Source organism: Camelus bactrianus, chromosome X, assembly GCF_048773025.1.
Source record: "Camelus bactrianus isolate YW-2024 breed Bactrian camel chromosome X, ASM4877302v1, whole genome shotgun sequence".
Lineage (NCBI taxonomy): Eukaryota > Metazoa > Chordata > Mammalia > Artiodactyla > Camelidae > Camelus > Camelus bactrianus.
Window position 1 is genome coordinate 623,237 of NC_133575.1, and position 27,849 is coordinate 651,085.

Here is a 27,849-nt window from a genome sequence, read left to right on the forward strand (position 1 = left end):
CCCCGAAACCGCGCCCGCTCAGAACTGAAGGGGAGGCGCTGCTGCACCTCTGCCGTCACGCAAAGACCAGCAAGATGAACTTGTGCCCCCGAGAAGCGAACGCCTGAGACTGTGTGCACCCAGAGCGTGGGCTGGGTTATTTGCATCCGCTGTCAGCCAAGGGTGGAGGTGTCGGTTCTCTGAGCCTCCCCCAAAGAAACCGCTGCTCACGAGGCTTCTGGCGCCAAGGGCTGTGGTGTCCACCGCGGCATTTCTCTGGTTGCACGGGGACACCCGGAGCTGCCCCAGCATCAGTGCTCACACTACCACAGAGCCCGCAGGACATGACTGGCTCAGTTCCCCAGCCTGTCCCCTCTCCTCTCCCCGGAGGCTGGGACGGGGCTGGCTGGGGAGGGGCTGAAAAGTCCCAAGCTTCTAACCACAGGGCTGGCTCCCCTGGCAACCAGCCCCCATCCTGAAGGCATCTCCGGGGCCCCCGTAAGTTTGAAAGGGACTTACTATGAATCACAACAGACGCTCCTGCCTTCAACTCCATCCATCAAGACATGCCAAGGGTTTAGGAGCTATGTCCCAGCAACAAGGGACCAAGAATGAACATACATATATAATTTCTCATTCACACACTTCCCACGCCTGCCTCTGGCAGTCAACCATCTGTTCTCTGTAGCTGGTGTTTGGTGGTTTTTTTTTTTTTTTTTTTTTTTTTTTTTTTTTTTTTGCTTGTTTGTTTGTTTTAGATTCTGCAGTTAAGTGAGCTCATACATTTATTTGTCTTTCTCTGTCTGACTTATTTCGCTGAGCATGATGCCCTCCAAGGTCCATCCGTGTTGCTGCAAATGGCACGATTTCCTTCTCTTTATGGCTGAGTGATAGAACGGAATGTTTTGCATGGACCACGTTCTCTGTATCCGTCGGTGTGTTGGCAGACACTCAGGTTGCCTCTGTGTCTTGGCTACTGTGAATAGTCCTGGACGGAACGTGGGGTGCGTGTGTTTTCTGAGGTCCTGGTTATTCATTCTTTGCATAAATGCCAGAAGAGGGAGATTACTGGATCAGCCGGTGTATTTCTTATTACATCACAACAGCACACCAGCTTCCACGCCAAGGAGGAGCCAGGCTTGGTCTCAGACTTCCAGCCCCTGGAACTGGGAGAGGATAAACCTTTGCTGTGGAAGCCCGTCTCCCTGCCCCCCGGCCTGGGGTGCTTCCTGCCGCGGCCCCGAGCAGACTCATGCACCAGCTCTTCATCTCACTGATGATTCTGGGGCCCGCCTGTTTCTTGAATCACCCGCCTCTTCTCCAATAAAATCCACACGCAGGCAACTCCCAGGGGAAGGCTTACCCCGTTGATGGGACGAGATTCTGGAAATCTCCATTTACTCCCACCTTTAAAAGCCTCATCTGAAGCAGACAGAAAAGCTGTACTCACCTGGGACACTCAGGCAGGGGAGTCCAGCTGACACCTCCTTTGCTCTGTAACCTCAGGGGTAGGTCACCTGTGGCCTCAGGTCCCCGGGACTCGGAGGGCTGTGTCCCCGGTCAGTGCCAGCCACTTGCTCTGGAGAAGGAGACTTAAGCAGGCAGGTGGCCCAGACTAGCCCTCCTCTGGTTTCCAGGATTCACGAGGCATCTTGCTTTACAGCCGTGGGTTTGCAGAGTGTGTGTGGTGCACACATCGCATCCCCACCACCCACCCGGCCGGGAACTTGTGGGAACACAGGTGCTCAGGCCAGAGCAGCACCTGCCGCATCGGAACTCGTGGGCGGGTGGACACAAGCCTTCAGGGGGGCTCCAGAGCATGAGATCCCCTATTGGCACCATAGCAAGTAATGAGAAGAGAAACACCACGTGGCTCCCAACGCCAGAACGCTGTCTGGAGAAAAGGGACGTGGATCAGGTCACTAAGTATTCACTGATGGACACGGCATCCAGGGAGCTGCCTCCCACGGAGCCCTGGCAGGTCTTTTACGTGGTTTCTATGGGCTTTTTGAGGCTTTGCCAGTCCACGTTATGGTAGGAGGAGCTACGTTAATAATGCTTAAGTAAATGATGGCAAAATTTGCTGTGGCTTGCGATGATTCTGTCTGAGTTCCTGAGGTCTTACAAAGTCTAAGTTATGGCAGAAGGTTTCTACACTGTATCATTCACAGATCCCAGAAAATACATAGTAATATATGTGATCCCGCTCAGAGAGCTGGAGGGAACTTTAATTCAAAATGATACATGTGCCCCAATGTTCACAGCAGCACTATTTACAACAGTCAAGACATGGAAACAGCCTAAACGCCCATCGACGGATGATTGGATAAAGAAGATGTGGTATATTTATACAGCGGAATACTACTCAGCCATAAAAAAGAATGAAATCATACCATTTGCAGCAACATGGATGGACCTGGAGATCATCATTCTAAGTGAAGTCAGACAGAAAGAGAAATAAAAATACCATGTGGTATCACTTATATGTGGAATCTTAAAAAAAAAAAAAAAAGACAAATAGAAACAGACTCACAGACACAGAAAATAAACTCATGGTTACCAAAGGGGAAGGAGGTGGGGAGGGATAAATTGGGAGTTCAGGATTTACAGATACTAACTAATATATATAAAACATATAACCAACAAGGACCTACTGAATAGCATAGGGAACTATATTCAATGCCTTGTAATAACCTATAATGAAAAAGAACCTGAAAAGGAATATATGTATGTATATGTATGACTGAAACATAATGCTGTGCACCAGAAATGGATGCAACATTGCTAACTGACTAGACTTCAAATTTAAAAAGATTTTATATATATATATATATATATACACACATAATAGACAGAACGAGTAACAATGCCCAGAAGTATATGTGTTCTGTTGAATGGTTCCATGCAATGGACTGGTTCTTCAAAACATCAGTCAGTTGGATTTATTATTAACTCCACACCCTCCCCAGGACGTAGAGAAATACTTTATTTTATAAGCCTGAAGTCTGTTCATCTGAAACTAGATTTTCCCCCTGGGAATTCTATAGACAAACGATACCCAGGCGGTGACTTCCGCCCACAGGACTTGGAGACAGCTGGTGGCCAGGCTGAATGTGGGTCTGACTCCACTCAGTTTAAAATATTTTGCCAACCCATGCTCCCATCTACCCCATGAGACAGTCCTGTGCCTGTGGACCTCCCTTCTGTTTCATTTATACAGACACCCGGCAAGGGGCTGCAGGTTTTCAGAATAGACAGGGGACGGGGCACAGAGACGTCCCTACGCTGCCTGAAGTCACACAGCACAGCACAGCACAGAACACACCGAGCTGCTGAGTCACTTTCTCCAAAGGTCGGGCCACGCTCAGAGCTGCTGTCCTGTCCTGTGCAGAGACGGGACATCTCCCCTGCGGCCTTCCCCCCAGGAACTTGTGAAAGTTCCACCTGCCTTTCCAGTGGCTCAGGACAGCCGGGCACCTATCAGTGTTCAGCCTGGGTTTTCAGGGGGGTTTGCAGCTAAGCCGGCGACAGTCATTTCCAACGTTGATCATGAGCGATAACCGTGCTGAGGGGAGACGGGGCAGGCGAGGGTAACGTGCACCCAGATAAAGGGGAGATACCATCTGTGACTCACCGCCTTTCTGTGCAACATCCGCCGAGAACTTTCTGCCCTTCATGAGATACGTGCGTGACTTATCACCCGGGACACCCCCCTCCACCCCCCGAGGGGTCAAAGCACGAATAGAATTTCCTGGGAGCTGAGCCGGGGGATGTGTGTGTGTTGGGGAAGGGAGCTGTTCCTGACTTGTGTCCTTGGCATTGATGACCCACCCTCAACGCTGGGTGCGGTGGTTTGTAAACCCTGCGTCAGAAGGAAGGCGGTCTCAAGAGGGGAGATCGGTATTGAAGGAGGGGAGGGAGACCCCCCCAGGAGCCTCTGGCCTGGCTCTGGCACTCAGTGACAACAGGGAGACTGATCTGCTGGTGGGCTGCCCCTGCCCAAGACCCCCGGCCGCAGAGCTCACCCTGGGAAGGACCAGGGCATCTTTAAGAAGCAGAAATCCTGCAGCTTAATGTGGGTCCCAGCCCTGGAACCTGACCTGGATGAAACCAGGCTCAGCGCCCCCGTCCCCACCTCACGACAGCTGCTGGCCAGAAGGGGCCCAGGTCCTCTCAAATCGGAACCCACTGAGAGGCAGGACACAGGGTCCCCTGCAGAGCACGGCTGAGACTGACAGGTCTTCCTGGGGGAAATGCCCGATTCCCACGGGGTCGTGACGCTGAAAGAATGAATGTTCAGCCCCCAAAAGCAGGTCCTCAGTGTGGTCTGGAACAGCAAGACACACCGCCTTTCCCCAAACGGGGTCACCTGTGTCCTTCAAAGTGAGTGCCGGAGTGTCAGCTGGCCGTAAGAAACACCCACAAACTGGGGTCCTGAAAACCAGACTTCGACTCCTTCATAGACCCAAAGGCTCCTGGGGGAGTTGCTTCCTGAGGCCCTCCGGCTTCTGAAGCCTCCTTTGTTTGTTAGAAGCCACTAATTGTGGGTAATTTGTTACTGCAGCCCCAGGACACTCAGATGGGACATTGACAAAGACGGGGTTAGCACTGAACAGTTTGTCTCCTGGACCCACCTCTGTCAGGCTACCCTGAGCTCTTTTGCAGCTCGACCTGAATTTTGGGCTTCTGTGTTCCTCTCTGCAGTGTGCAGTTTTAGCCAGAAATAGCCTCAGTGGGTTTAACCAGAATCCCCACCTTCCATGTCTGATCACTGCATATCTGATCAGGTTCCTCGTTCCAAAACACGTGATGTCCTGGTCGGTTTGGCCAGACCCCTCCCCACTCCTGCTGTTTCTTAATTTTCCATCCACCCACCCCGACCTGCTTCTTATAAAACCCACACTGTATTCAGAATTAAGCTTGGTTCTGCACTGACGTCCCTTTTGGCTACTGCCATGGTCCTGGAGTAAATCTAGTTTTGCTGATTTAACTACTGTCCCGCTCTGTTTTTTTGTTTGTTTGTTTGTTTTGTTTTATTTTGTTTTTCATCGTGCAAGGTATATCTAAATGTACGAGCTGTTGATTTCATTTACCTAACCAAATAACAAAATAATATACAAGTAAAAGACAAAGAGAAAATACATTAATGAAAGGGAAAGGTAGAGAAAATGAAAATGAATATATGTGTGTGTATGCATGACTGGGACACTGTGCTGTGCACCAGAAATTGACACATTGTAACTGACTGCACTTATAATTAAAAAAACAGAGAGGGATAGAAAAGTAAATTTAAGAATGAAAAAAAGCATTGCTAATAAAGCTTGTATTTAACCAGGAAGAACAAAAAGACTTTTATAATTTAAAAAAATCTAAACATGCAGACCATTTAGTTGCATTTAAAGACGATAAGCATAAATCTCTGTTTAAAACATAACGTTTCTCTTTCCATTTACTTTCAAAGCTTCTTACGAAAATGTTAGGACAATATAGATGTATCAAATTAAGCTATGAATGCCAAACGAAGCTATAAAGTGACTTGTGATGTCTTTTTTTAGCATTAACTGGAGTTTTACATTTATTTCTATTTTTCTTCTGAAATAAAATTGGCATACCATGAAATGCACACACGTTCAGTGAGTTGTGGCATGTGCACACACAGGGTGAGAGAAGTTCACCCCAGAAGTTCTCTCATCACCTTTGTGAATGAAAAATGCTGCAGCCATATCAGTGCACAAGGGATGCTGCGGCCATCAAGGCATCAGCTGCCACCACCTTTGCCCACAGTGAGTGGGCGGGACTCAGGGTGCAGAAAAGCAGGCAGCCGGGCCTCTGCAGCCGCCCCCGGTGGGGCCCCCTGAGGGAGCTCAGATGTGGACGAACAGGACCCTGGCCCCGGAGAGCTGGGTGCACATCAAAGGAGTGATTTCAGTGAGCCCAGACCTTTGCACCTTCCCGTGCACGGAAAAGCGCCAAATCCCTTACCGTGAGATGTCTGGCTTTCTTGCATTAACAGTCATCTTCTGATGTTCCCACTACCTGGCCTTTGTTGCAAAAACTCCTATACATCCTGGCTTCTCCCTTCCCACTTTGGAACAGCCTCTTAGAGTGATTTGAGAGGCTGTGTCCTGGGCTCGATTCCTCAGGAAGGCCGCCGAATAAAACATAACTCTCGACTTTTAAGTTGTGCCGTTTAGTTCCGTCCACACCTTTCTAGACAACCTCCTGTCTCATCTCCCCAGCCGCTCAGCGCACGGCACTGAGACCACAGAATTTGCCGTCCAGCCGGCCATCCCCAGGGCAGTGCACGCCCATGCATGGGGCAGAACTGGACCAAAGTTCCTTTGTCACTTGGTGAGGTGGGGGGGAAGGTCAGGGGGATATGATGAAGGGGTGCCCCGGGGAAGCAGCACCGAGACCTACTGGCTTCCCCATCTCCCGTGTGTCACCATAGTCCTTGGCTTAAACCTTTGTCCTGCCGACCAAAGCCCAGCTTCGCCTCCTGCCTTGTCAACCACAAGCTTTCCCGCACAGCAGACCTCACCCTGCGGGTCCACCCACACCAGCACCACACCCCGCTCCAGGGCCGGGCTCAGGCAGCGAGCCTCAGTCTCGTAAACAAACGCCTTCATGTATCCGCAAAAGAACTGTGCACAGAAGCGGTGGGACACAGGGAGACGTTCGCAGAAAGGCTCAAGAAATGCTGGCATCTGGGGGAGGGTGTAGCTCAGGGGTAGAGCACGTGCTTCGCCTGCACGAGGTCCTGATTCAGTCCCCAGCACCTCCATTAAGTGAAGAAGTAAATAAACCTAACTACTTTCCCCTCAAAAGGAAAAAAAAAAAATTTTAAAGAAGTGATGAAGTCTTGAAGGCCATCCCACGTGGGGGCCGGGGGCGGGGGTGGTCCAGGCTCCCTGTCCCTCATCTCACAGGTGGCTGTTCCAGAACCAAACAGGTGTCACAGGCCAGCAACTCAGGCTGCTCACAAGGGTTCTCACCACGATGGCAAAAATGCATTTATACTGAGGGCTCAGTCACTTTCTGTCTGAATTATTCGTTGCCGTGGGATGCAGTGCGTCCAGGCCAAAGCCACTTTCCTGAAATACGATGCTCTAAAAGCCTCTCACAGCCCAGAAATAAGGTCCTGGGTCCAGTCGTGCAGCCCACCCAGCAATCTGCCTCAAGGAGTTGTGATTTCTGCGGTCCCTGCTCCCCCACTGCCAACTCTGCCCCAGGATCGTTCCCTCCTGGACCTGGAAGTGATGGTGAAGGAAGATAAAGTCCCATCTTCCAGCTTCCTGGGTAAAGGGGGGCCTGGGTCCAGCTGGAAACCTGACCCCCAAGTTGCAAAACCTACATCCTACAGATAGAAGGCAATTAGCAAGGGCATCTTGAGAAGGTGGGAAGTAGGCGCTGCTGAGCTCTGGAAAAGGGTGAGAGCATTTCTGTGTTTACAACCTCTTCACAGGTGGCCTGCGGTGTGCGATGTGTTCTGGCTTGGTGTTCATTCACTAATGAAAGTGTATTGTTTCTCTTCTACCTTTGTGCAGGGGTTTTCTGGGGGGTGGGAAGAGATTTTTGTAAATTATAGACCCCCAGCACCACACAAACACACACCCCACCACCACACACATTATCCCCACCACACACACATCCCAGCACACACACATCCCACCACCACACACACATCCCACCACCACACACACATCCCACCACCACACACACATCCCAGCACACACGCATCCCCACCACCACCACACACACCACACACACATCCTCACTACACACGCACCTACACAGACTCCAAGTGTATCTGATCAAACTTATTTACTGCGTCCTGCAGAGAGCGACGAGATAAACTCAGTGTTAGCCTGAAAAAAAAAAAAAACAAGACCTTACTAATCTAGAAATCTAGAAACATCCTGTACAAGCAGCCTGGAGGGATGAAATGAACATTCTCCACTATCTACGTGATCACCAACAACCTGCCTACGCCTCCCAACAGTCTCATGCCAACATGTTCTTTTTCTTTTTATTTCAATACAAAAAATAATAATAATGCACACTCAGTGGGAGGTGGGGGTGGGGTGGGTTGGGATGCTTCAGGGGTCCAAGCAGTTTGTACATTCAAATATCTCCTAGATGCAGAATGATGGCCTAAGTGTGGACTTGGGAATTACCATGGAGTCTGCTCAACAAAATGCCTCAGTGGTTGCAAAAAAGAGTCTTTTCCCTTTTGAAGCGAGAGCTGGCGGTCTGGTTGGAGTTAGGATTCCTTCCCTCTGGGAGTGTGGGGGTGGTGCACCTCACCTGCTGGGAATGTGTGTCTCGTAACAAAAGATCCAGGAACCACTCATGAGTGGAAATAGCCAAAGGGCAGGAGGGTGGGCGTGTATGAAGGAAGGTGGTCGCAGCCCACCTGGATGTCCTCTCTTACAATTTGCATGAACCCAACAAGCAGGACTAGTTGTGAGCTGACAGCAAGTCCCAGTCCGGCTGATTTCTGCCTACAGAGAAGCCGTCTTCAAGCCCTTGAATACCAACATGAGGGTATGAAATCTGACACATGGTGCATTGCTTGGGCGGTTGGGCTGTTGGGTGTCCCCAGACACTAGCACCCTTGGTTTTGGGGAGTCCCCTTCACAGTGGTTTTGAGTCCCCGAGATGTTCTCCCAGGTCTTATCACATCAAAGTATATTCTGATGGTGAGTTTTGAGTTTGCACCCCCTCAGAACATCATGTATGCGTTGTCACTCATCACAAAAGTAAAACCCCCAAGAGACACCACCTCGCCGCCCTGGGGGTGCTGACAGGGGAGCTGGCCCACGTCCCCAGCAGCCTCTTCCTCCCCCATCGGCGAGAATACGGGGTTGATCACCGTTGTCTTGGGCATCGCGGCCTCTGTCTTGGCGGGCTGGACCACCACAGCTTCTTCTAGGATGCACTCCTGCTCCCCGTCTTCCACCTTGTTCAAGTGGGCCACGTTCTGTGTGTCCCTGATCCACTCCTGCAGGGATGAAACACCGGGAATCACACCCAGCAGCAAGCCCTTCCCCTCGGTGATCCCCACCGGTGTCCCCTGGCCAACATCCTAGCCGTCCTCCACGGGACGCCGCTCAGCCTGCAACAGAAAAGCTCTCATGTTTGGCATCTTGTCACGATGTCCGTCATTTCAGACCTGCCTTTTGTCATCAGCCGCAGAGCACTGGCGTGCGGTCACTCCTCACGTGCCAGGGGTGTGCTCCACCCCCCAGCAGGTGTGTTCTCTGAGATGGGGGTGACTTGTTAGAAGGGGAGTTGTCACTTAGCAGTTCCAAGGGGACCACGGAGATTGCATTTTAAACAAAAGTGCCCTGGGGATTCCTGATGGTGGCCAGGACCACATCTGCAGTGGGGCGGGAGGGGTGCTAACGGGGCTCTCTTCCAAAAGTCCTCCCTCCCCAATGGCACTCCCCTTCCCTTGCTCAGCATCCCCCATGTCTTTCTTGTAGCCCCAAGTATTGAAAAGCTTCAGCTTCTCCTGCCCTAAACTCTACTGCTACTCCACCCCCTCTCTCTTGGAGGGGACAGGGGTGCCTCTCCGGAATGTGCCGCCTGGGTACAAGGCTTATTTTGAGCTGAAAGCAACTGAGAATCAATAGATGTGGGGAAAGTTCTCTGCCTTCCCTTGATCTGCCTAAAAGCAGGGGATAAATGTCCCTTTTGGAAAGGAAATATATACTTGTAAAGGGTCACCGTCTCCCTGCCAGTTCCAGAGACAACTCTTATCACCTGAGAGAACTTAAATCATAAAATGTTACTAAACAACCCTAATTTGTCATGCCTTTCCTGGTCACCTGTTCACATCTTACCTGCCACCCCCAAGCCCTAAACACCTTTTCCTTCACCTAGTCTGTTCTCCATGCTCTGTCACAATTTGTTCAAAGGGCCCATCAGCCCCCAGGGCTAATTACTCCTTTGGAGTCTCCCTTCTTTCCTGGAAGCCCTTCCCCATGCACATACAAAAGAAACCTTTTCTCTTTTTAATCTTGGTGTCCATTTAATTTGCAGGTCTCAGAGACAGGACATAAGAGGGTAGAGGAACTTTTTTTTTTCCATTGTTTTTCCCCCTCCCCTACATCCAAGTCATTTTAAAATTCACTTTGTTCCTGTAGGAGGTTGAATGGCATAACCCCCTTTCCAAAATGTCCAAGTGCTAACCCTTACCAGAACCTGTGAATGTACCTTTATTCAGAAATAAGATCTTTGGGGCGTAATTAGTTAAGAATCTGGAGAGCAGGTTTTCCTGGAGGAGGTGGCCCTACATCCACTGACAGTGACCTTAGAAGAGACAGAAGAGGAGAGACACAGACACAGAGGAGACGCCACGTGGAGACGGAGGCAGAGACGGGAGGGAGGTGACCACCAGCCCAGAGATGGACGCCTGGAGCCCCCAGAAGCTGGAAGAGGCAGAAGGGACCCTCCCCTGGAGCCTCCAGAGGGAGCCCGGCCCTGGAACACCTTGACCTCAGATGTCTGGTCTCCAGGACTAGGGAGGACAAATCTGTGATGTTTTGAGCCACCCAGTTTGTGACCACCCCAGGGAGCTGGCATAACTTTGATCTCACTGTCCTGCAACATGGACGCCTGGGGTCTGCACCATCTGTTGACCTCCTGGGATGGGGGCTGGCCCCTCTCCCTAACTCCTCCCCAGCCCTCCTTAAGCATTCATCACATGAATGAAACAGCGACCACAAACGTTTGAAAGCGGAAGTGTAGGGTCTGTTTTCAGCCCTGCAGAGGGAACAGATTAAGAACACAACTTCCGGATAAGATCAGAAGTCGATTAGGCTGGAAAATCCCATGAAGGGGGTGGGGGGGGGCGCACTGATCTCAGGGGCTGATTTAAAGAGAAGCCACCAGGTGAGACCCTTGGATGTAGTCTCTCTGACCAGAAGAGAAGACGACCGTGCTTTCAGGTCAGAAAAGGCTCAGGGATCAGACAGAGACAAATGACACATGGTATCCCTCATAAGTGGAATCTGAAAAAGTAACACAAATGAATTTGTTTGCAAAACAGAAACAGACTCACAGACGTGGGAAATAAACGAGTGGTTACCAAAGGGGAAAGATACGGGGGAGGTAAAAATTATGAGTTTGGGACTAACAGATACAAATTACTATACATAAAATGAACAGCAAGGACCTACTTTACAGCCCTGGGAAGTATATTCGATACCTTGTCGTAACCTACAATGGAAAAGAAACGAGAAAGAATATATATGTAACGGAATCACTTTGCTGCAGGCCTGAAACTAACGCAGTACTATAAATCAACCACACTTCGATTTAAAAAAAGAAAAGAAAAGATTCACAGGCATCTAAAGAGGCAACAGGGGTAAAGTGAGTTTTTTAAATGGTGCATCGGAGAGAAATCGGGGCAGGACAAAGCAAGCCTGTTTATGGTGCCCAAGGAGACGACACTTACCTGGAAGTTGCCCTGATGAGACTCAAAGAGCCCGGAGAAGGTGAATTTGGGGTCCGGCACGCTGGGCATGACCACCTTCTTAATTCTGAAACGGACACGGGCAGTCGGGTCAGGCAGGCTGGTGCCCCTGTGCAGGGCTGTGGGCGGACCCCCCACAAGGGTCCACGGGGACAGACCTCCACAAGGGGCCCAGGATGGCGGCAGCTTTTGACCTGAGACTCAGCACCCTGGTGGGACTGTGTCCCCAGTTTCAAAACATGTGAGCCCCCTTCCCACCTCCCCACCTCCCAGTCACCCTTGAAGGAGTCGGAAGCAAACTAAGAAACCGCCTTCCCTGGTGCTAAGTCCTTTTGCTGAGTCATTCTTTACTGAGAAGAGCTTGAACCCAAAGGCTGTGCTCCAGGAAGGTGGTTAGCAGGCTGATAATCTCAGAGGAATGGACAGACCCTCCCAGGGCGCAGCCCAGATTTACGGAGGTGAAGAATGTAGCAGCGCCCTGTAAAACACCCGGATTATTACCACCTTTTCTGTTCCATCCAGCTTTTCTATAAAAAACCCCAAGACTCCAACCCGAAGGTGGATCCACAGTCACGTAAGTCTGCTGTGATTTCCCTTTTGCTGGGCAAAGAGAGAAAGCCTTTCTTTTTGGATTCTCCCAAAGCTGTGTCTCCGAGTCTCAATTTGTCTTTCGAGGCACAGAGGCGGGTTTTGTGGCAACGCCCTGCTCCCAGCATCCACATGAAGCCCCCGTCAGGAGGCTGGGGTTAGGGGGCACACGGCCTGTTTCTGCACAGAACTGATTCCTGCTACATAGAAATCACTATTTCTGTTGATGTTATAGACTAAATTGTGTCATTTCCACCCCCTCAACCCGCCATCAAAACTCATAGGTTGAACCCTAGCCCCTCAAACTGAGTGTATCTCGAGGTTGGGCCTTTCAGGAGGTAATTAAGCTGAAATGAGGTCCTAGGGGGGAGTGTGGAGGCAATCAGGACACACCACCCCAAAATACGCCGCTAGGGGATAATGATTATTTGGAAGTGAAGATACTTGAGAAACAGCAGACACAGAACAAGCTCTAGCCTTTCCCCCATCTGCCTAAAACCAGAGCCTCAATTTCCCTCTTTAAGAAAAGAGTGAAATAAAATCCCCTTTGTAAAGGTGCCCCCAATCCTGCACCAGGAAAGGGAGAATGAGGCATGTCACTGATGAGTCCACATTGACCACATTTATCTGCCCGGGGTTTCCTCCACACATTTCTCAGTCACTTTCCCACAGTTTACCTGCCTGAAGGTCCCAAATCCTTCTTCCTTTGTCTAGGGACTTCTGCACAATTTGTTAAAATGGTACAGAAGCCCCTGGGATTAACTGTCTTGTTAGGTGTTCCCTTCCTTTGTGTGAATCCCCCGTACACATAAAAATGTTACGTCAGTAAAGAAACATATGCTTTTTCTTCTGTTTGTCTGTCTTTGTTCAGTTTAATTCACAGGCCCCCAGGGAAAGAACCTAAGAGTTTCTCATCTGATAGATTCTAACTCAATGTGATTGGTGTCCTTATAAGAAGAGGAGATGAGGACCCAGACACACACAGAGGGACACCCACGTGAGGACACAAGGAGGAGACGGCCATCTACACATCAAGGAGAGAGGGCTCAGGAGACACCGGCCCTGCTCACACCTTGACCTCAGATTTCCAGCCTCCAGGACTGGGAGAAAGTAAGTGTCTATTGTTTGAGATCCTCAGATTTTGGTTCTTTGTTATCTCAGCCTCAAGGAAATAATTCAGTTGATTTCACCATTCATCATGAACATGCACTTCTTTGAAGCCAGGACAAGTGTTCATTTTTGCTTTTTTTTCCCCAAGAAGCATACCCCTCAGTTTTCCTCGGGGGTGATTTCAACTTTGTATCAAAAACACCAAACACGTCACCTGTCAACACCGATACCTGACTGCCTCATTGGCTCCCTAGCAGAGAGCCACACTGGTGGCATCTGTTTGAGCTGATCAAAGAGAGAAGATTTTAGACTGAAGAAATAGTGAACGGTTTGCAAAAATGTGGGAAGTAACCCCATGCTGTGTCCAACTGCAATGGGACATCCTTGAAGTTGTCTATGTCAGCCTAGCTCAGACCCAGCCTGAGCGCCCCAGACTGGTGGTCCATCTTTCCAGCTTTTGCCATGGAAACCTCGTCGTAAGAGACCAAGACGGCACCCACAACCCTGGGCATCCGTCCCTTCAAACGTCGCCAAGAGCCAAACGCCTGGGTGTGAGGGAGTTTAGATAAACAGCAAACAGGAAACAGCGGCTGTTAAATTATCACGCAGAAGGCTGGTGAAGTGAACTATTTAATACCGTATTTTTGAACAGCTGTCCATGGTCTCTAAGGATATTGTTTTGCTATATGTGTAACTGGATTTACAAACCACACAAGATTTTCTTGTCCAAGTTTTCTCACATTAGCCACCAAATTGTCTAATTTAATACATCTCAGTAAAAATGTAAAGGTGTTTTAAGCACCTGTCATTCTAACATGACAGGAGGGCCCAGCTCAATAGGGTGTGTCTTTGAGGCAAGGGAATGTGGTTCTAGGAAAAAAAAATTCATACATTCTACTGAATCCATGAAAATATTTCTCAATAAATTCTGAAGGTATCTCTGCACCTTTGGCATTATTTTCCTCTCAATTTTCTTGTCATATACCATTGGCAAAGGGTGCGTGGCAGGGAAACTGATATTTGGTTAAACAGCCACATCAGACCATTTTTTTTCACATTTCATGGGCATATTGGAATCAAAGTCCTCTACCCACGTGTCTGAGGATTCCCGGTGGGGTCGTTCTTACCTCTGTAGTTTCCATATAGACAGGAGGAGAAGGGACACCATCAGGAGTGTGACCAAGCCAGCAATTAAAACGAAACTGGGGAAAAGCTTGTTTTCCTGGCATGAATCTAAAGGAAAACAGAATGAGTGCTATAAGTGTTCAACCGGTAACCACATCACCATCTAACCCCCCACCCCTGCAGTTTTCTTTTTTCCCTTTATAAATGTTAGGGTTGACACATCTTGATTTTGGTGTGAAATATCCTGGAAAGACACATGGTGTCTTCAGGCAGGCAAACATCAGGCAGGAGGGAGTGTAGAGTAAACTCACTGCCCCAGGGTATGTGGACTGTCAGAGACGTTGGAGGGTATCGGGGCTTGCTTTTGGCTGTCTGTCTGTCTATCTATCTATCTATCTATCTATCTATCTATTCATTCTATCCATCCATCCATCCATTCATTCATCTAATCTATTTATCTACCTATCTATCTATTCATTCTATCCATCCATCCATACATCCATCCATCCAACCATACATACATACATACATACATACAAATATCTATCTATCTATCTATCTATCTATCTATCTATCTATCTATCTATCACCTATTATCCATCCATCCATCCATCTATGTATCTGTCTATCTATCTGTCACCCTATGACTTATCATCCATCCATTCGTCTTCTCTATCACCACCTATCATCCATCCATGTCTATCCATCCATCTCTGTCACTTACCTATCATCTATCTGTATCTTTCATCTATCACCATCAATCTTCATCTGTCCATCTATCTATCAGCTATTTATCAATAACTATCATCTATCTATCTATCATCTGTTTATCTATAGATCTGTCTGTGCATGTATACCTATGTCCATGTAACAACATTCATAACTAACACTCATTATTCTTGCTGTAATAGAAATAAAAGAGGAAATTAGTCCAATGATGAAAGAAACCAGAGGAATCAGCTGAATCACTTCCCCACTGACCTGTGGGGAAGGACTGGGGGTCACCCACGTTTCCCGGTGCCCCATTCCACCCTCCCTCCAAGGTGGGGCTCTGAACCTTTATTGTGCAGCCGTGCTGCAGAACGAGCATTACCTCTTAGCTGACCCCTCTGCTGGTGAACCACTGCTGACCAGTCACTTGGGTACGTGTCAGAGCCGTAGCTGGACTCCAGTGTCTTTATTCTGGCCCGGATGAAATAACACTTTTCAGCATCCAAATTGTCAATGGTAACATTGCAGGTCATTGCCTCCTTGGACTGGAGGAAGAAACAGACATGATGATCCACAACTTGACCCAAGACATTTTTTTATCTTCACACCAGGGACTCACACAGGATTCCTCCCTGCAGGATTTCACACTTTTGTCTCACTTCCTCTGTCTGCCTGGATCTTTATCTTTGAAACAACAACAAAAATTGAGGCAGCAACACCTCTACATGTCCCTCCAAAAAACAAACAAACAAAAAAATCCTTTATAACAAATACAATTACAGATGCTTTCAAAGAGTTAGTAAGTTCTTCCTTTAAAAAAAAACGTTAATTTTTAATTGAAGTAGAGTTGCTGTGCAGTATTATATTGTTACAGGTGTATAAGAGTGATTCACAGATTTTAAAGATTATAGTCATTCATAGGTATTATAGAATATTAATGATTTTTTTAATGAATATAAAAGTAATGCATGCTTACTTTTGAGATTTTGGAAAATACACACACACACACACACACACACACACACACACACACAAAAGCCAAATAAGACACTTAAAACCCTTCTTTATTTTAATTCCAAAATATTATCATTATTAACAAATTGATATCATTCCTTTCATCTGCGGTGCATTCATGGAATACAGTATTTAATGCACACATTGCTTCTTATGACTAATTATTTTCTGAAACACATTTTGATGGCCCTTAAGCATTTTGTTATGAACATCACATCATTTCTTTGACTAGCCTCTTGCTGTGTGGCATGTAAGTGGTCCCCAAGGCTCTGCATTTATTTTAGGTAAGGCTTCCATAGACGCCTTTGTGCCTACAACCTCTTCCACATTTCAAATTAGTTCCTTAGGATCGATTTCTACAAAGAGAATCAATCGGTCAGAACCAGGTCTGGGAATAAGGTCTTAACATTCGCTGACGCTCAGCAAAATTAAACAATTATCGTATTTTAGGTTTTGCTGTTTAGGCCAACTCCAGAATGCCTCTGTTTTAATTTCTCTGGTTTTTTTTGTTGACCAGATTCTATTCTTCTGGGTCGAGCCATGTGCACGGTTTTCTCTTTTCTGATCCGTCCCCTCCCCTCCTGCTTTTGTTACATACGAGTGCCTCACGATGGTATCTTACCCGCATTTTTTTACCCTTATTTCAGTATCTCACTGCCACAGTTTCCAAATCTTAGGGTGCATCACACTGGGAACGCCTCACCCCGGCTTGTCCCTGATCATCCTCCTTTCGGGCACTTGTTTTACCAGAATTCTTCTGTCTCTTTTCTTCCTCCTCCTTGGATCCATTATGAAGTCTCCACTCCAAACAATACGCAAATCACTCACCCATATGCGTTCCCGTGGCCAGAACAGGTACATTTTGCCCTGAACCATCCTACTCCCTAAGGTGCACTGCCCTCAGCTGTCTTGGAGATGGTCTCCTGGGAAATTCAGTCGGGTGCGATGGGTTTGGAGGTGCAGGAGAGCAAATGTGACAGAGAGAAATTGGAACTGAAATGTCCTCTTCTGGCTTTGTCATTAGCTCATGGCCAGCTCTCCTCGTGTCACTGCCCCGAGCCCCACTTACTCATGTTTGGCCTGAGACGGTGCCAAGGAGACGCCCACCCTCACCTGCCACTCGGTGTCAAAGGTGCTCTTATACTGGATTTCATAGAGGAGATCTTTGTACAGCAGGTCAGGACACACCACCGTCACTGCTTCCTGGTGCCACTGGAAGCTCAGGTCTCTTGGGGACCTGGGTTTCACTAAGAAGGAGAAACAGCATAATGACCACCGCTTCTGCAAAGATCAGTGTTGCACATCTCTAAACGTACAGTGGTAAGTTGGCTTGGATTCGCTTTCCTCTGCCTGTTTCAATCCTTCCTCTAGTACCCATGAGATCCGGGGTCTCATTGTCCTTATTGCATTTACAGTGGAAGTTTTAACCAGGACTCCAAGGACCTGGAGGTGTCTCATGGAAGGAGCTCCCTGAGAAACTTCCGTGTATCTGATATGGGATGGATCACGTCCCCAGCAGAAAAAGTTACGTTGAAGTCCTGGCCCCTAGGACCTCAGAGTGTGACCATACTTGGAAACAGAATCTTGACAGATGTAACTGTTTAAGGTACGATGAGGTTGTACTGGAGCAGCACGAACCCAAATCCCATATGACTGGTGTCCTCATTGTCCACCTGGTGATGGGGACAGAGGTGGAGGTGATGCACCTACAAGCCAAGGACAGCCCACAGCCTCCAGAAGCTGGGATGGAGGATGGAACAGTCTCCCACAGAGTCTTCAGAAGGAGCCAGCCCTACCGACATCTTGATTTCAGACGTCCAGCCTTCTAAACGATAGGGGAATTTGAGTTCCGGTTGTTTTATGCAACCCACTTTGTGGCCCTTTGTTACAGCAGCCCCAGCAAACTAAAACCAAGAGGGACCACAGAAGACATTGCAAGAGACTGCTTCCTGCTCAGCCAGTCCTTTAGAAAATGGACAGGTGTGGGTTGCGCAGTGCCCTCCAACAAACTATCTTCCAGTCCTAATCTCTCACCACTGCGAATGGGATTTTATTTGGAAATAGGGTCTTTACAGATGCAATCAAGATAAAATGAGACTGTCCTGGAGGAGGCTGGCTCTACATCCAATAACAAGTCTTTAGAAGGGTCAGAAGAAGAAAGACAGACACAGAGGAGAAGCCACGTGGAGACAGAGGCAGAGATTAGAACCCAAGGAGGACCAAGGATTACCATCACCTCCCAGGAACCGAGAGAGATGCTTGGAGCAGAAATTCCCTCAGAACCTCCAGAAGGCACCAACCCTGCACATTCCTTGATTTTGGACTTCTGGTTTTCAGAACTGGGAGACAATAAGGTACTCAGTTCCTGGTGAATGTTTATGGCAGCCCTAGGTAATTTCTTCAATGTCTATGATTTTATCAGTAGAGGGTTCATGGCTTTCATATTGGATTCTGAAATGGACGTGTGACATCCTATCACTCAAAAAAAAAAAAAAGAAAAGGAAAGATAAAGAAAGAAAAGAACTACTACATTATAGAAATCTAGACTGAAAGATGAATATTTGGAGCAAGACTTTTACTACGTTTGCTCCGTGTCTCCCAACCCAAGATGGACACATCTCCCAATCCAAGGTGACCCTCGAAAGGCACTTAAGCACGTACGGTAAGTGCTGGTCCATAGACTGTTGGTGAGAAGGGAGTATGTTCCATTCCGGATGGAAAAATGTAGAACTTCATCGTTTCCTAGAAGGAGGCACCCGCTGGTATAACCTTGTTGAAAAATATAGTTGGAACATTGTCTGTACATCTCATTGCTCCTTAATCTGTGATTTAAAAAAAAACAGAACCATTCAGCCGTGTAGCATCCCTAAAAATAACACCTTAAGGGCCATCCCTTTGTTCCACGTCTCAGCCTCAGACTCTGTTTGGGTACCCTTGTTGGTCATTTCAATGATCCCCCTCTGCTTACAACTACAGCAAGACCTGTCAAAACAGGGAAGTATCCCCTCCCTCAAATATTTAAACCCCTTGAATGGCTCCCATAGGGGGTTGAATTGTGCCCCCCCCCAAATGCATCCCCAGAATCTGAGAATGGGACCATATTTGGAAATAAGATTTGTACATATGTAATTAAGAGAAGGATCTTGAGCAAACATCATCCTGGATTAGAGTGGGTCCTTAATTCAATGAAGACATCCTTCTAAGAGACAGGAAAGGATACACAGAGACATAGAGGAAACATGGTCATGTGAAGATGAAGGCTAAGATGGGAAGGGTGTGACCACCAGCCCAGGGACACCTGGAGCTCCCAGAACCTGGAAGAAGCAGGAAGGACCCTCCCCTGGAGCCTCAGGTGAGCTCAGCCCTGCCCACACCTTGATCTCAGACATCTGGTCTTCGGGACTAGGAGAAGATGAATTTTTGTTGTTCTAACCTGCCCAGTTTGTGGTACTTTGTTTTGGCTGCCTCCAGGAGACTAACTGACCAGCAGAGTAACCAATTCCTTTATTTGAGGAAGTGCTTGTAATAGGAAGATGCCAAGATTGGGCATCTCTCTGAGGCTTCTGTGAAATATTAAGAAGAAACACAGTACCCAGCCTGAGACCACAGTATGCTCCATCCTTCACACGTCAGACCCAAGCAGTGATGAAATCAAGAATTAGCTCCTTCATAATTGAAGGAACTGATGCTCAGAAAGCTCAAGGGACTTATCTGTGGGGCCACCTGTATCATCCAGCAGTTTTTTTTTTTTCCTGTGAGTCTTAATTTCCAAATAAATTTGTCTTAAAATTTCCCTTTTCTGTACACTTTCCCATTTATCTCATGCACTATCAAATGGCCAAGACTCAACCCCACATCAAACACCTCCTCTTTGCAGAATTGGGACTAAATTCACTTGAAAAACCCTTCCTCCCACAGGTATACTCCTATCAGCGAATGTGTCAGGCAAGGCAAATCTGTCTCCCATAAAAGGGAGACACATTTTGGAAGGCAGCCCCTGGTCACCAGGTGGGAAAAGTCTCAGCCAGGGCTGGGTAACAGGTGGCATCTCTCCAGTAAAAGGTAGGGGCTGAGACATTGCAGATGGCACTGAGGGAACAAAGCCATGTGTGAATGTTCTGAAGAATCTAGGTGGTTTCGAGTGTGAGTCACTCATCACTCGGTTAGAAGGATTGGCAGCTGTGGTTGTGGTTGTGGTAGGGCTAAGGGATAAACAGGACACACACATCCACACCTGCACATTCAGATTCTTCACACTTTCACCTTTTGGCCCTCCCAATTGTTGACGTCTTCCAAGGGGAGCTATTTTAGCAAAAGGGGTGGTTTTTCCCTTCCTGGGGGCACGTACTTGTAGAAGAAGGTCAGATTCGTCCCAGGGTGCTCACTCGCATTCCATGTAACCTGCACGGTCTCAAAATTAAAGTTGATGATATGAAGCTGTAGTGGTTCTCCTGGGTGGCAAGAGACAAAGAGCAGAGATTTTGAGGCAATGCTGGAAAGAAATTGAAATTTGTGAAAATGATGTCAGCACCCACGTTGTGAGAATGATAGAGTTCTTCAAAGGGACGGAGACAACCAAGATTGTAATGGTCAGTCAGAAAACTCAATCACTTGGAGAGACAGCAGTCAGCTGCAAGATTACAGCTGACTTTCTTTCTTTCTCTTCTTTTTTTTTTTCTTTCTTTTTTTTTTTTAATAGCTGACTTTCTTCTCACATTTGCAAGAGGTGAGAAGCCATGAGCAGCCATTCATGTGAGGAGTAGACAGTGAGTGCCAGCTGTGTGTTGTCCAGTGGTGCCATGTTCTGTGGACAGATGGAGAGGCGTTGGACACTGTCCCCCACCCACCAAACTCATGGTCTTACTCAGAACACCACACAAGACAATGAGAAGAAGCTCAAGAGAAGGAGGTCCTTCAGCATTTGCTTCTAAAGTAACTTAGGCTTCACCCCTGTCAGAATGGCCATCACCCAAAAGACCACAAGCAACAAGTGCTCACGAGGCCGTGGAGAAAAGGGAGCCCTCATGCACCACTGGTGGGAATGGAAGGTGGTGCAGCCACTGGGGAAGACAGTATGGAGGTTCCTCCAAAAACTGAAAATAGAACTACCATACAATCCAGCAATCCCACTCCTAGGCATGTATCTGGAGGGAACTCTAACTGGAATAGACACATGCAGCCCCAATGTTCATAGCAGCACTATTTACAACAGCCAAGATGTGGAATCAACCTAAACGTCCATCCACAGATGACTGGATAAAGAAAATGTGGTATATTTATACAAAGGAATACTACTCAGCCGTGAAAAAGAATGAATTAATGCCATTTGCTGCAACGTGGATGGACCTGGAGATGATCATGCTAAGTGAAGTAAGTCAGACAGTGAAAGACAAATACCATATGGTATCACTTATATGTGGAATCTAAAAAATACAACAAACTAGTGAATATAACAAAAATGAAGCAGACTCACAGATGCAGAGAACAAGCCAGTGGTAACCAGTGGGGACAGGGAAGGGAGAGGGGCAAGATTGGGGGAGGGGATTAAGAGGAACAAACTATTAGGTATAAAATAAATAAGCTACAAGGACATATTGTGCAGCACAGGAAAATAGAGCCAATATTGAATAATAGCTATACACAGAGTATAATCTCTAAAAAAAAAAATTTGTAAGTCACTATGCTGTATACGTGAAACTAAATATATTATAAATCAACTCTATCTCAGTTTAAAATAATAAAATATTTAAAAAAGAAAACGTGTACATTTTTGCTTCCCACCCATTTGAAATATACATAGATCCTTTTAAAAGTTAATTCGCTTTTGCAAGAGTTGGGACCTAGAAATCACTTTCTCAAGGGAACCAACTCTTTGAACTGAGTATATCAAGGGACACTGTGCCCCATCTCCACTTCCTGCGAGCAGGTAAGTGTCTGGCTCCATGCTATAAAAGTGCTTCCTGTCGTGAAGACAGGAGACATTAATGTTTCCATTGGATAAAGCCAATTAGCTGGCCCAGGTGGTCACTCCTGTTGGAAGGCGAGTTTAAGAAGAATTATGCATGATAAATGGTGTTGGGGGGTCCTCCCATCCGAGGGCTACTTAGCATTAACCTTGAGAAGGTGCGTGTAGGGGATGGTGTCCACCTAGCTCTATAAAAGGACATCTGTCTTGGCCATCCCTTCATGAATGGCGTGTGAATTATAACGCATTCTGGTTCCATGCTTATCCAGTAACAAAATCGGTTTTCTCTCATCTCTACATTGGAGGGAAGAATTCTACGTTGGCGAGAGATTTTGGTTTTGTTTAAATTTCCACCACCAACATGAGAGACACCCCCACCTGTCCAGGAATCACTCGCCCCACCCCGCCTCCACCGGCCGTCGGTGATGAACATTCCTCGTGGGGCCATTTCCACTGGAAGAAGCCGTCTGGCTCTCATGAGCTCACCATCCCCAGCTCTGCATGTCAGCTCCTGAACGGAAACAACTCGGGGCCACCAGAAAACCTGTTGGCACTTAGAAAGCACGCATTCATTTTACTGACTATTATGAGCTTATTTGGAAATTTGGGGAGGCAAAGGCATAAATTGGAAAGTGTACTGGGACAGCCTTGGTGACAAAAGGTGTCCTACCGAGAGAGAGACAGAGAGAGAGATGGACAGAGGGAGGGAGGGGGGTCTCTGAGTACTGACTTCCACACTCCATCAATACTGCACTCGTATTAAAAACCCCACCTTCATGGAGACCGCCACACCCACCCCAGGAGCACGGTGGGGAACACCTGTGCCGTCAAGAACAGAACCAACTCATAGAGACAAATCCTGCAGGATTCCACTCACACAAAGTTCCTGGCATCGTCAGATTCCACGACAGGCAGTACGATGGTGGGTCCGGGGCCTGGGGAGGGGCTGGGGAGTCAGCGTTTCATGGGGACACAGTCTCAGTTTGGGAAGATGGGCAAGTTCTGGAGATGATGGTGGGGACAGTGGCACAACAATGTGAATGGACTTAATGCCACTGAAATGGACCCTTAGAAATGATTAAGATGGCAAGTTTTATGGGCTGTGTGTTTTATCATAATTTAAAAAAAAAAGAAGCAATGTTATTTTGCTTTATAAAAAAATTTGTATTTAAACACATAATTTTGTGAGACGTCTCAAAGTAAAGCTGTTGTTCATGATCTGGACTTGGAGATGGGTGTGTGTTAAGAAATTATTGAAATGGATTTCACTGTCTTGTTTTGATTTCTGATCATGCAGGCATTCTGATCTGGGGACATCCGAGCAAAATTCTAAAAATTATCTCTTGGATAAAGAGAATGGGGTCCATGCACCCTGGGGAATATTACTCACCCAGGAAAAGGAGTGAAGCTCTGACACAGGCTACAATGTGGATGGACCTTGAACACAGGATGCTCCATGACAGAAGCCGATACAGAAGGGCACACAGGGTGTGATTCCATTTACAGGAAACGCCCAGAACAGGCAAATACACAGACAGAAAGTGGGTTCATAGTGCCAAGGGACTGGGAGATGGGGAGGGGAAGTGACAGCTCATGGGGATGGGGGTCTCTGTTTGAGGGGATGAGGACATCCTAAAATTGACTGTGGTGCTGGTTGCACAGATCTGTGAATAGACTAAAAACCACTGAACTGTGAAATTATAAATTATGGTAAAATGTGCTACAAAGAGGACTATAGTCAATATTTTATAGTAACTATAAATGGAGCATCACCATTAAAAATGATGAATCACTGTATTGTACACCTGTAACATATAATATTATACATCAACTAAACTTCAATGAAAAAAACACATTGAATTGTGAGCTTTAAATGGGTGAGTGGTACGCAAATTATATCCCAGTAGAGCTGTTACCCAAACACCCATCCCGCCTTCCTCCTTTCTTGTGTAGCTTCGCCTCCGTGGCTTCTCCTCACTTCTGACGGGGACCTTCTCTAACCCTGATGAGCAGGGACCCCTCCATGGGGGAGGGTCTTGCAAACGAGGTCACTGTCGTCAACGCCGCTGTCTCTCCCGGATCCAGATGGATGTGAAACCGCGTGGTGCATTCGACAAGCTGCCTTGGTTCTGTCACACACACACACACACACACACACACACACACACACACGTGCCCTTTTCTTTTCTTTTTTTTTTTTTTTTTTTTTTCACTTTTCCTCAGAAAACCACCAAAGCTGCGGGCAATCCGGAGATGAACAGCTGTGCAGACCGTGGGCCTCCAGTGAGCAGTTGCGTCCTTTAAATACCGAGCATTCCCTTCACAGTTTAGAACCCGCTTCCCGGTTTTTTAGAAACTTTACAGAAAAGGTGGTGGATGAACCATGAGAATGCGTTCTCAGGAACGCGGGCATCCTGAGGGACTCTGTGCCCGAGCACTCGTGGAAATTTCCAGAGCGGTGGGGGAGGGGGGCGAGTAAGGGCAAAGCAGCTCAGGGGGGAAATCGGGGGTGCCCACGTTCGATCATTTCACGTGCACGCCTGGGGTCGCTTCCCCTCCGCCCGAGATAAGGCAGGCTAAGTGGTTTCGGCAGTGACACCGACGTAGGGCCTGCGGTGCCAATCACATTGGAAAGCCTTCGCATCGGGTTCTTTATCTGCCCCGAAGGAGAGGCAGGGGCTGGGGAACCGCTGACGTAAGATCCCCACATACGGGGGGGGTCCCCAGTGAAATGGGGTGCGGGGACATCGGGGTGGGCGGGGACGCAGGAAGAGGGACCCTGCCCAGCGACTGCTGCCCTGAGCTCTCGGGATGTGACCCCCGCCCCTTGCCCGGCTTCTGGGGGCTCTCGGCCCCGAGCTCACGGCCACTGACCCCACGGGCTGCAAATCCAGGTTCCCAGAGCTCAGAATAGTCCCCTCTGGTTAAACTCCTTCCTTCCTTCCTTCCTTGTTTTCTGTGCCTCTCCTCCTCTGTCTCTTCTAAGGACACTGTCCTTGGCTACAGGGCCACCTCCTCCAGGAAGACCTCCTCTCAGATCCTTCACTTCATCACGTCTGCAGAGACCTTGTTTCCAAATACGGTCCCATTCTGAGGTTCCCAGAGTCAGGCCTTAAATATGTCCTCTTGGGAGACACCATTCAGCCTTAAACAGGAGGGCGCCCGACACACGAGAGTATCTGGACAAGGCTCCTGGGCATGTACCCTCCTGGGGCAGGGCTACCTACATCTTGCTGGTGTCAGTGGGGGGCTGGGTGTGCTCGGGGCCCCTCCGTGTGCAGGGGGTACACTTGCCCCCTGGGGCCTCCGCAAGGTGCATCACACGTCAGCAACACGACAGGCGAGGTGAAGTCCAGGGTCGCCAGGCCTGAATCCCTGTGCACTTGGGGTAAACATCTGGGCTCCGGGTTATTACAGGGCGTCAGGAACTGCATGGTGTGTCCCTCCCACCCCCTTTCTACAGCTTCAAGCTCTCATCTCCCATCCATCTGTCTTCATCCTCGATTGTCCCGGTTTCCCCGATTCTGCCCTGACCCCACTTCTGGTCTGCCTGCCGCCCTGGTCTCCGTGCCTCCCATGCCATAAGCAGGATTTCCAGCCCCCACGGCCGCTGGTCAGCGAAGGGTCTGTGGGCTGACTGAAGACTGACGGCTCCTTGGTCTGTGTGGCAGGCAGGGGTACAGGCTCCCTCCCCCCCGATTCACCCCTGAACTTTTAATGAGCCCCTGTCTGCTCACTCGCTCGCTCAAACACACGTACACACTCCCGCTCTTTCCAGCCCCTCCTTATTTCTGCACCAGTTCACATGGATTCATGGGGGCATTTTGGGCAAACACGTACCGGCATCACGCCCCGCCGGAAACACACGGTGACCTCGGACGGACAGATGATCTGGAAGCCCAGTGGAGCCAGGAAGTCTCCATGTGTTGGTTAGAAATGGCTCGACTGGGTGGAACTGGTCCCTGCCCATCTCGGGGACCTCGGGTGGGGAGGGGGACACTTTCCTAAGCCTGTGCCTGGCGGGACCGCAGTTCCCACTAACACCTCACAGGCTTCCACACCTGTAGTGACCGCGGGTGACAGGAGAGCTCGCAAACCACAAAGGCCCTTCGCGAAGAAAGCAGGCTGTGCATTTTCTGAGACGTTCCTAGGAAGGTTCTGAGTGAGGATGAGAACCTGCTTGGGTGGGACCCTCCTTCCATCCACGTACAGCCCCTCACACCCACTTCAGCCCACGATGTGCTTCGAGTGGCTCAGAATCCAGAACTGGTCTATGCTGCACTTTCCTCATTAAAACTCTGCATTGAGGGGGGGTTAGGCGTCAGGAGGGAGAAACAGATCTCAGGGCACCTCCTTGAGTCCGCGGCCACGGGGACCCCCAGCACAGATGAATCCCTCCTCCCTCTGCTGCTGGATTTGACCACATGGAATCAGACCAAAGGGCATTGCACACAGCTTGGGAATTACGAGGGGGACACCCCAGGGGACACCCCGCATGCAGGGTCCCTCACCTTCCTCTCTGCGTCTGCTGGAAATCCCAGTTTGCAACGCCAAGTCTGCAGCACAGAGGGTCTCTGGGGACCCTTTCAAGCCAGGTAGGCAAGAGGTGGGCTCAGACTAGGAATGTCAAGTATGGGGTGATGCGTGGGGGCAGCTCAGAAGCTAAACAGCACAGACATGCCATCACCAGCTCCCATCTGGGCTGCCCTGGAGCTGGAAAGTCAAATCAGAGCTGCCTGATTTGTGCAAGGCCGCCCCACCATCCCCGCGGGGATGGGGTCCCTCCCGGCTGCCTCATCCCACTGGTGCCTTTTGACAAAGCTTGTAACATGATCATGCAGCCTGCCAACAATTTTCTGGAAAAGCCCCAGGAACCAGGCTCTGAGGACAGAGAAAGGAGATGCTAATTATCATTCTCAGAAGGCAGAGCCAGCCGGACAGACAGTCCCACAGCCCATGGAAGGGAAGCCCTCATCTTTCTCAGAGGCACCCTGGTGACATGATCTCATCTCGAGAAACTAAATTTTCATTTAAACAAAAGCCTTCCACATTTTTTGGAGGCAGACACAGCGATGAAGCCGCCAAGATTCTCAATTCGACAGACAAGGGCTCTTTTAAAGTTTTTTCCCATTCGTGCCTCATCATGAATTCAATGAAGAACGCGCCCTTTGCATCAGGCAAACTGAGGTTTGCAGAGACCCAGAGCAAGCAGAACAGTTGCAAAAGGCACCCAAAAAAAAAAAAAGAAAGAAAGAAAGAAAGAAAGAAAGAAAGAAAGAAAGAAAGAAAGGGAAAAGAAAAAAGAGAAAAAAGCAAGGTATTAAAAAGATGGACATTTCACACAGACAGTGGCCACCGGTGCCAGCGTGACTTACCCGTCGGCTCCGGTTCCCCTGAAGCCACCCAGTGTCCCAGCAGGAAGACGGCTGAGCCAGCCCAGGCCAGAAAGACACGCCTCATGCTGGGAGGAAGGAGGAGGCAGAGAGCAGAAGGTCGGCACCTCGGGGGGGACTTCGGTTCATGACTAATGTGCGAAGGTCACCCCGCTTTTAAAAGGCGGAATAGAAACTAGGGAAATGACTACAGGAAACAGTCATGCTTTATTTTAAAAGATGACTCTTGTCAAAAAAAAAAAAAAACATGATCACTTTCGCAGCCCCGCCAGTTACTTTTCGCAGCCCCGCCAGTTACTTTTCGCAGCCTCGCCAGGCAAGCCTCACCTGAAACTTGATCAGATATGCATGTTTCTAAGTCCGGGATCCTTGCCCTTTGATGGGTCCTGAGAAACTTGTGTGGAGAGTGAGGTCTGGGGGGGGTTCCTGCAGCCGTCATCTTGCTGAGGTCACCTGGACATCCAAGGTGGGGCGGTCACCCA

The 27,849-nt window shown here is 48.6% G+C and overlaps 1 protein-coding gene and 1 long non-coding RNA gene across 3 annotated transcripts; both read right to left on the bottom strand.

Annotated features, from left to right (window-relative positions):
- Positions 1-671: 671 nt before the first annotated feature.
- On the bottom strand, positions 672-2,380 carry LOC141576266 (uncharacterized). Its single transcript, XR_012504575.1, has 2 exons — positions 1,430-2,380; positions 672-1,145 (listed from the first exon to the last, which is right to left on the bottom strand). It is a non-coding gene; the product is annotated as an uncharacterized LOC141576266 (long non-coding RNA).
- Positions 2,381-2,575: 195 nt separating this feature from the next.
- Positions 2,576-27,646, bottom strand: CRLF2 (cytokine receptor like factor 2). 2 transcript variants are annotated; one of them, XM_045505286.2, is made up of 10 exons: positions 27,350-27,646; positions 20,358-20,460; positions 18,671-18,831; positions 17,123-17,256; positions 15,378-15,540; positions 14,287-14,392; positions 11,444-11,528; positions 8,855-8,983; positions 7,769-7,847; positions 2,576-7,533 (listed from the first exon to the last, which is right to left on the bottom strand). In XM_045505286.2, the coding sequence occupies exons 1-9, from the start codon at positions 27,432-27,434 to the stop codon at positions 7,800-7,802; spliced, it is 1,014 nt and encodes a 337-aa protein (XP_045361242.1). In that variant the 5' UTR covers positions 27,435-27,646; the 3' UTR covers positions 2,576-7,533; positions 7,769-7,799. The 2 variants fall into 2 exon arrangements, with proteins under 2 accessions (XP_045361242.1, XP_010966564.2); XM_010968262.3 differs by lacking the exons at positions 2,576-7,533; positions 7,769-7,847 and having other exon boundaries at positions 7,995-8,983; positions 27,350-27,640.
- Between the last annotated feature and the right edge of the window lie 203 nt (positions 27,647-27,849).

Bases quoted from the DNA above. Each gene is read 5' to 3' on its own strand.
- CRLF2 (XM_010968262.3), bottom strand. From the start codon at position 27,434: ATGAGGCGTGTCTTTCTGGCCTGGGCTGGCTCAGCCGTCTTCCTGCTG. The intron at 18,832-20,357 runs GTACGTGCCCCC...TTTAAATCACAG, and splicing joins AATCTGACCTTCTTCTACAA to ATTAAGGAGCAATGAGATGT. The intron at 14,393-15,377 runs GTAATGCTCGTT...GTTTTCCTTTAG, and splicing joins GCAGAGGGGTCAGCTAAGAG to ATTCATGCCAGGAAAACAAG.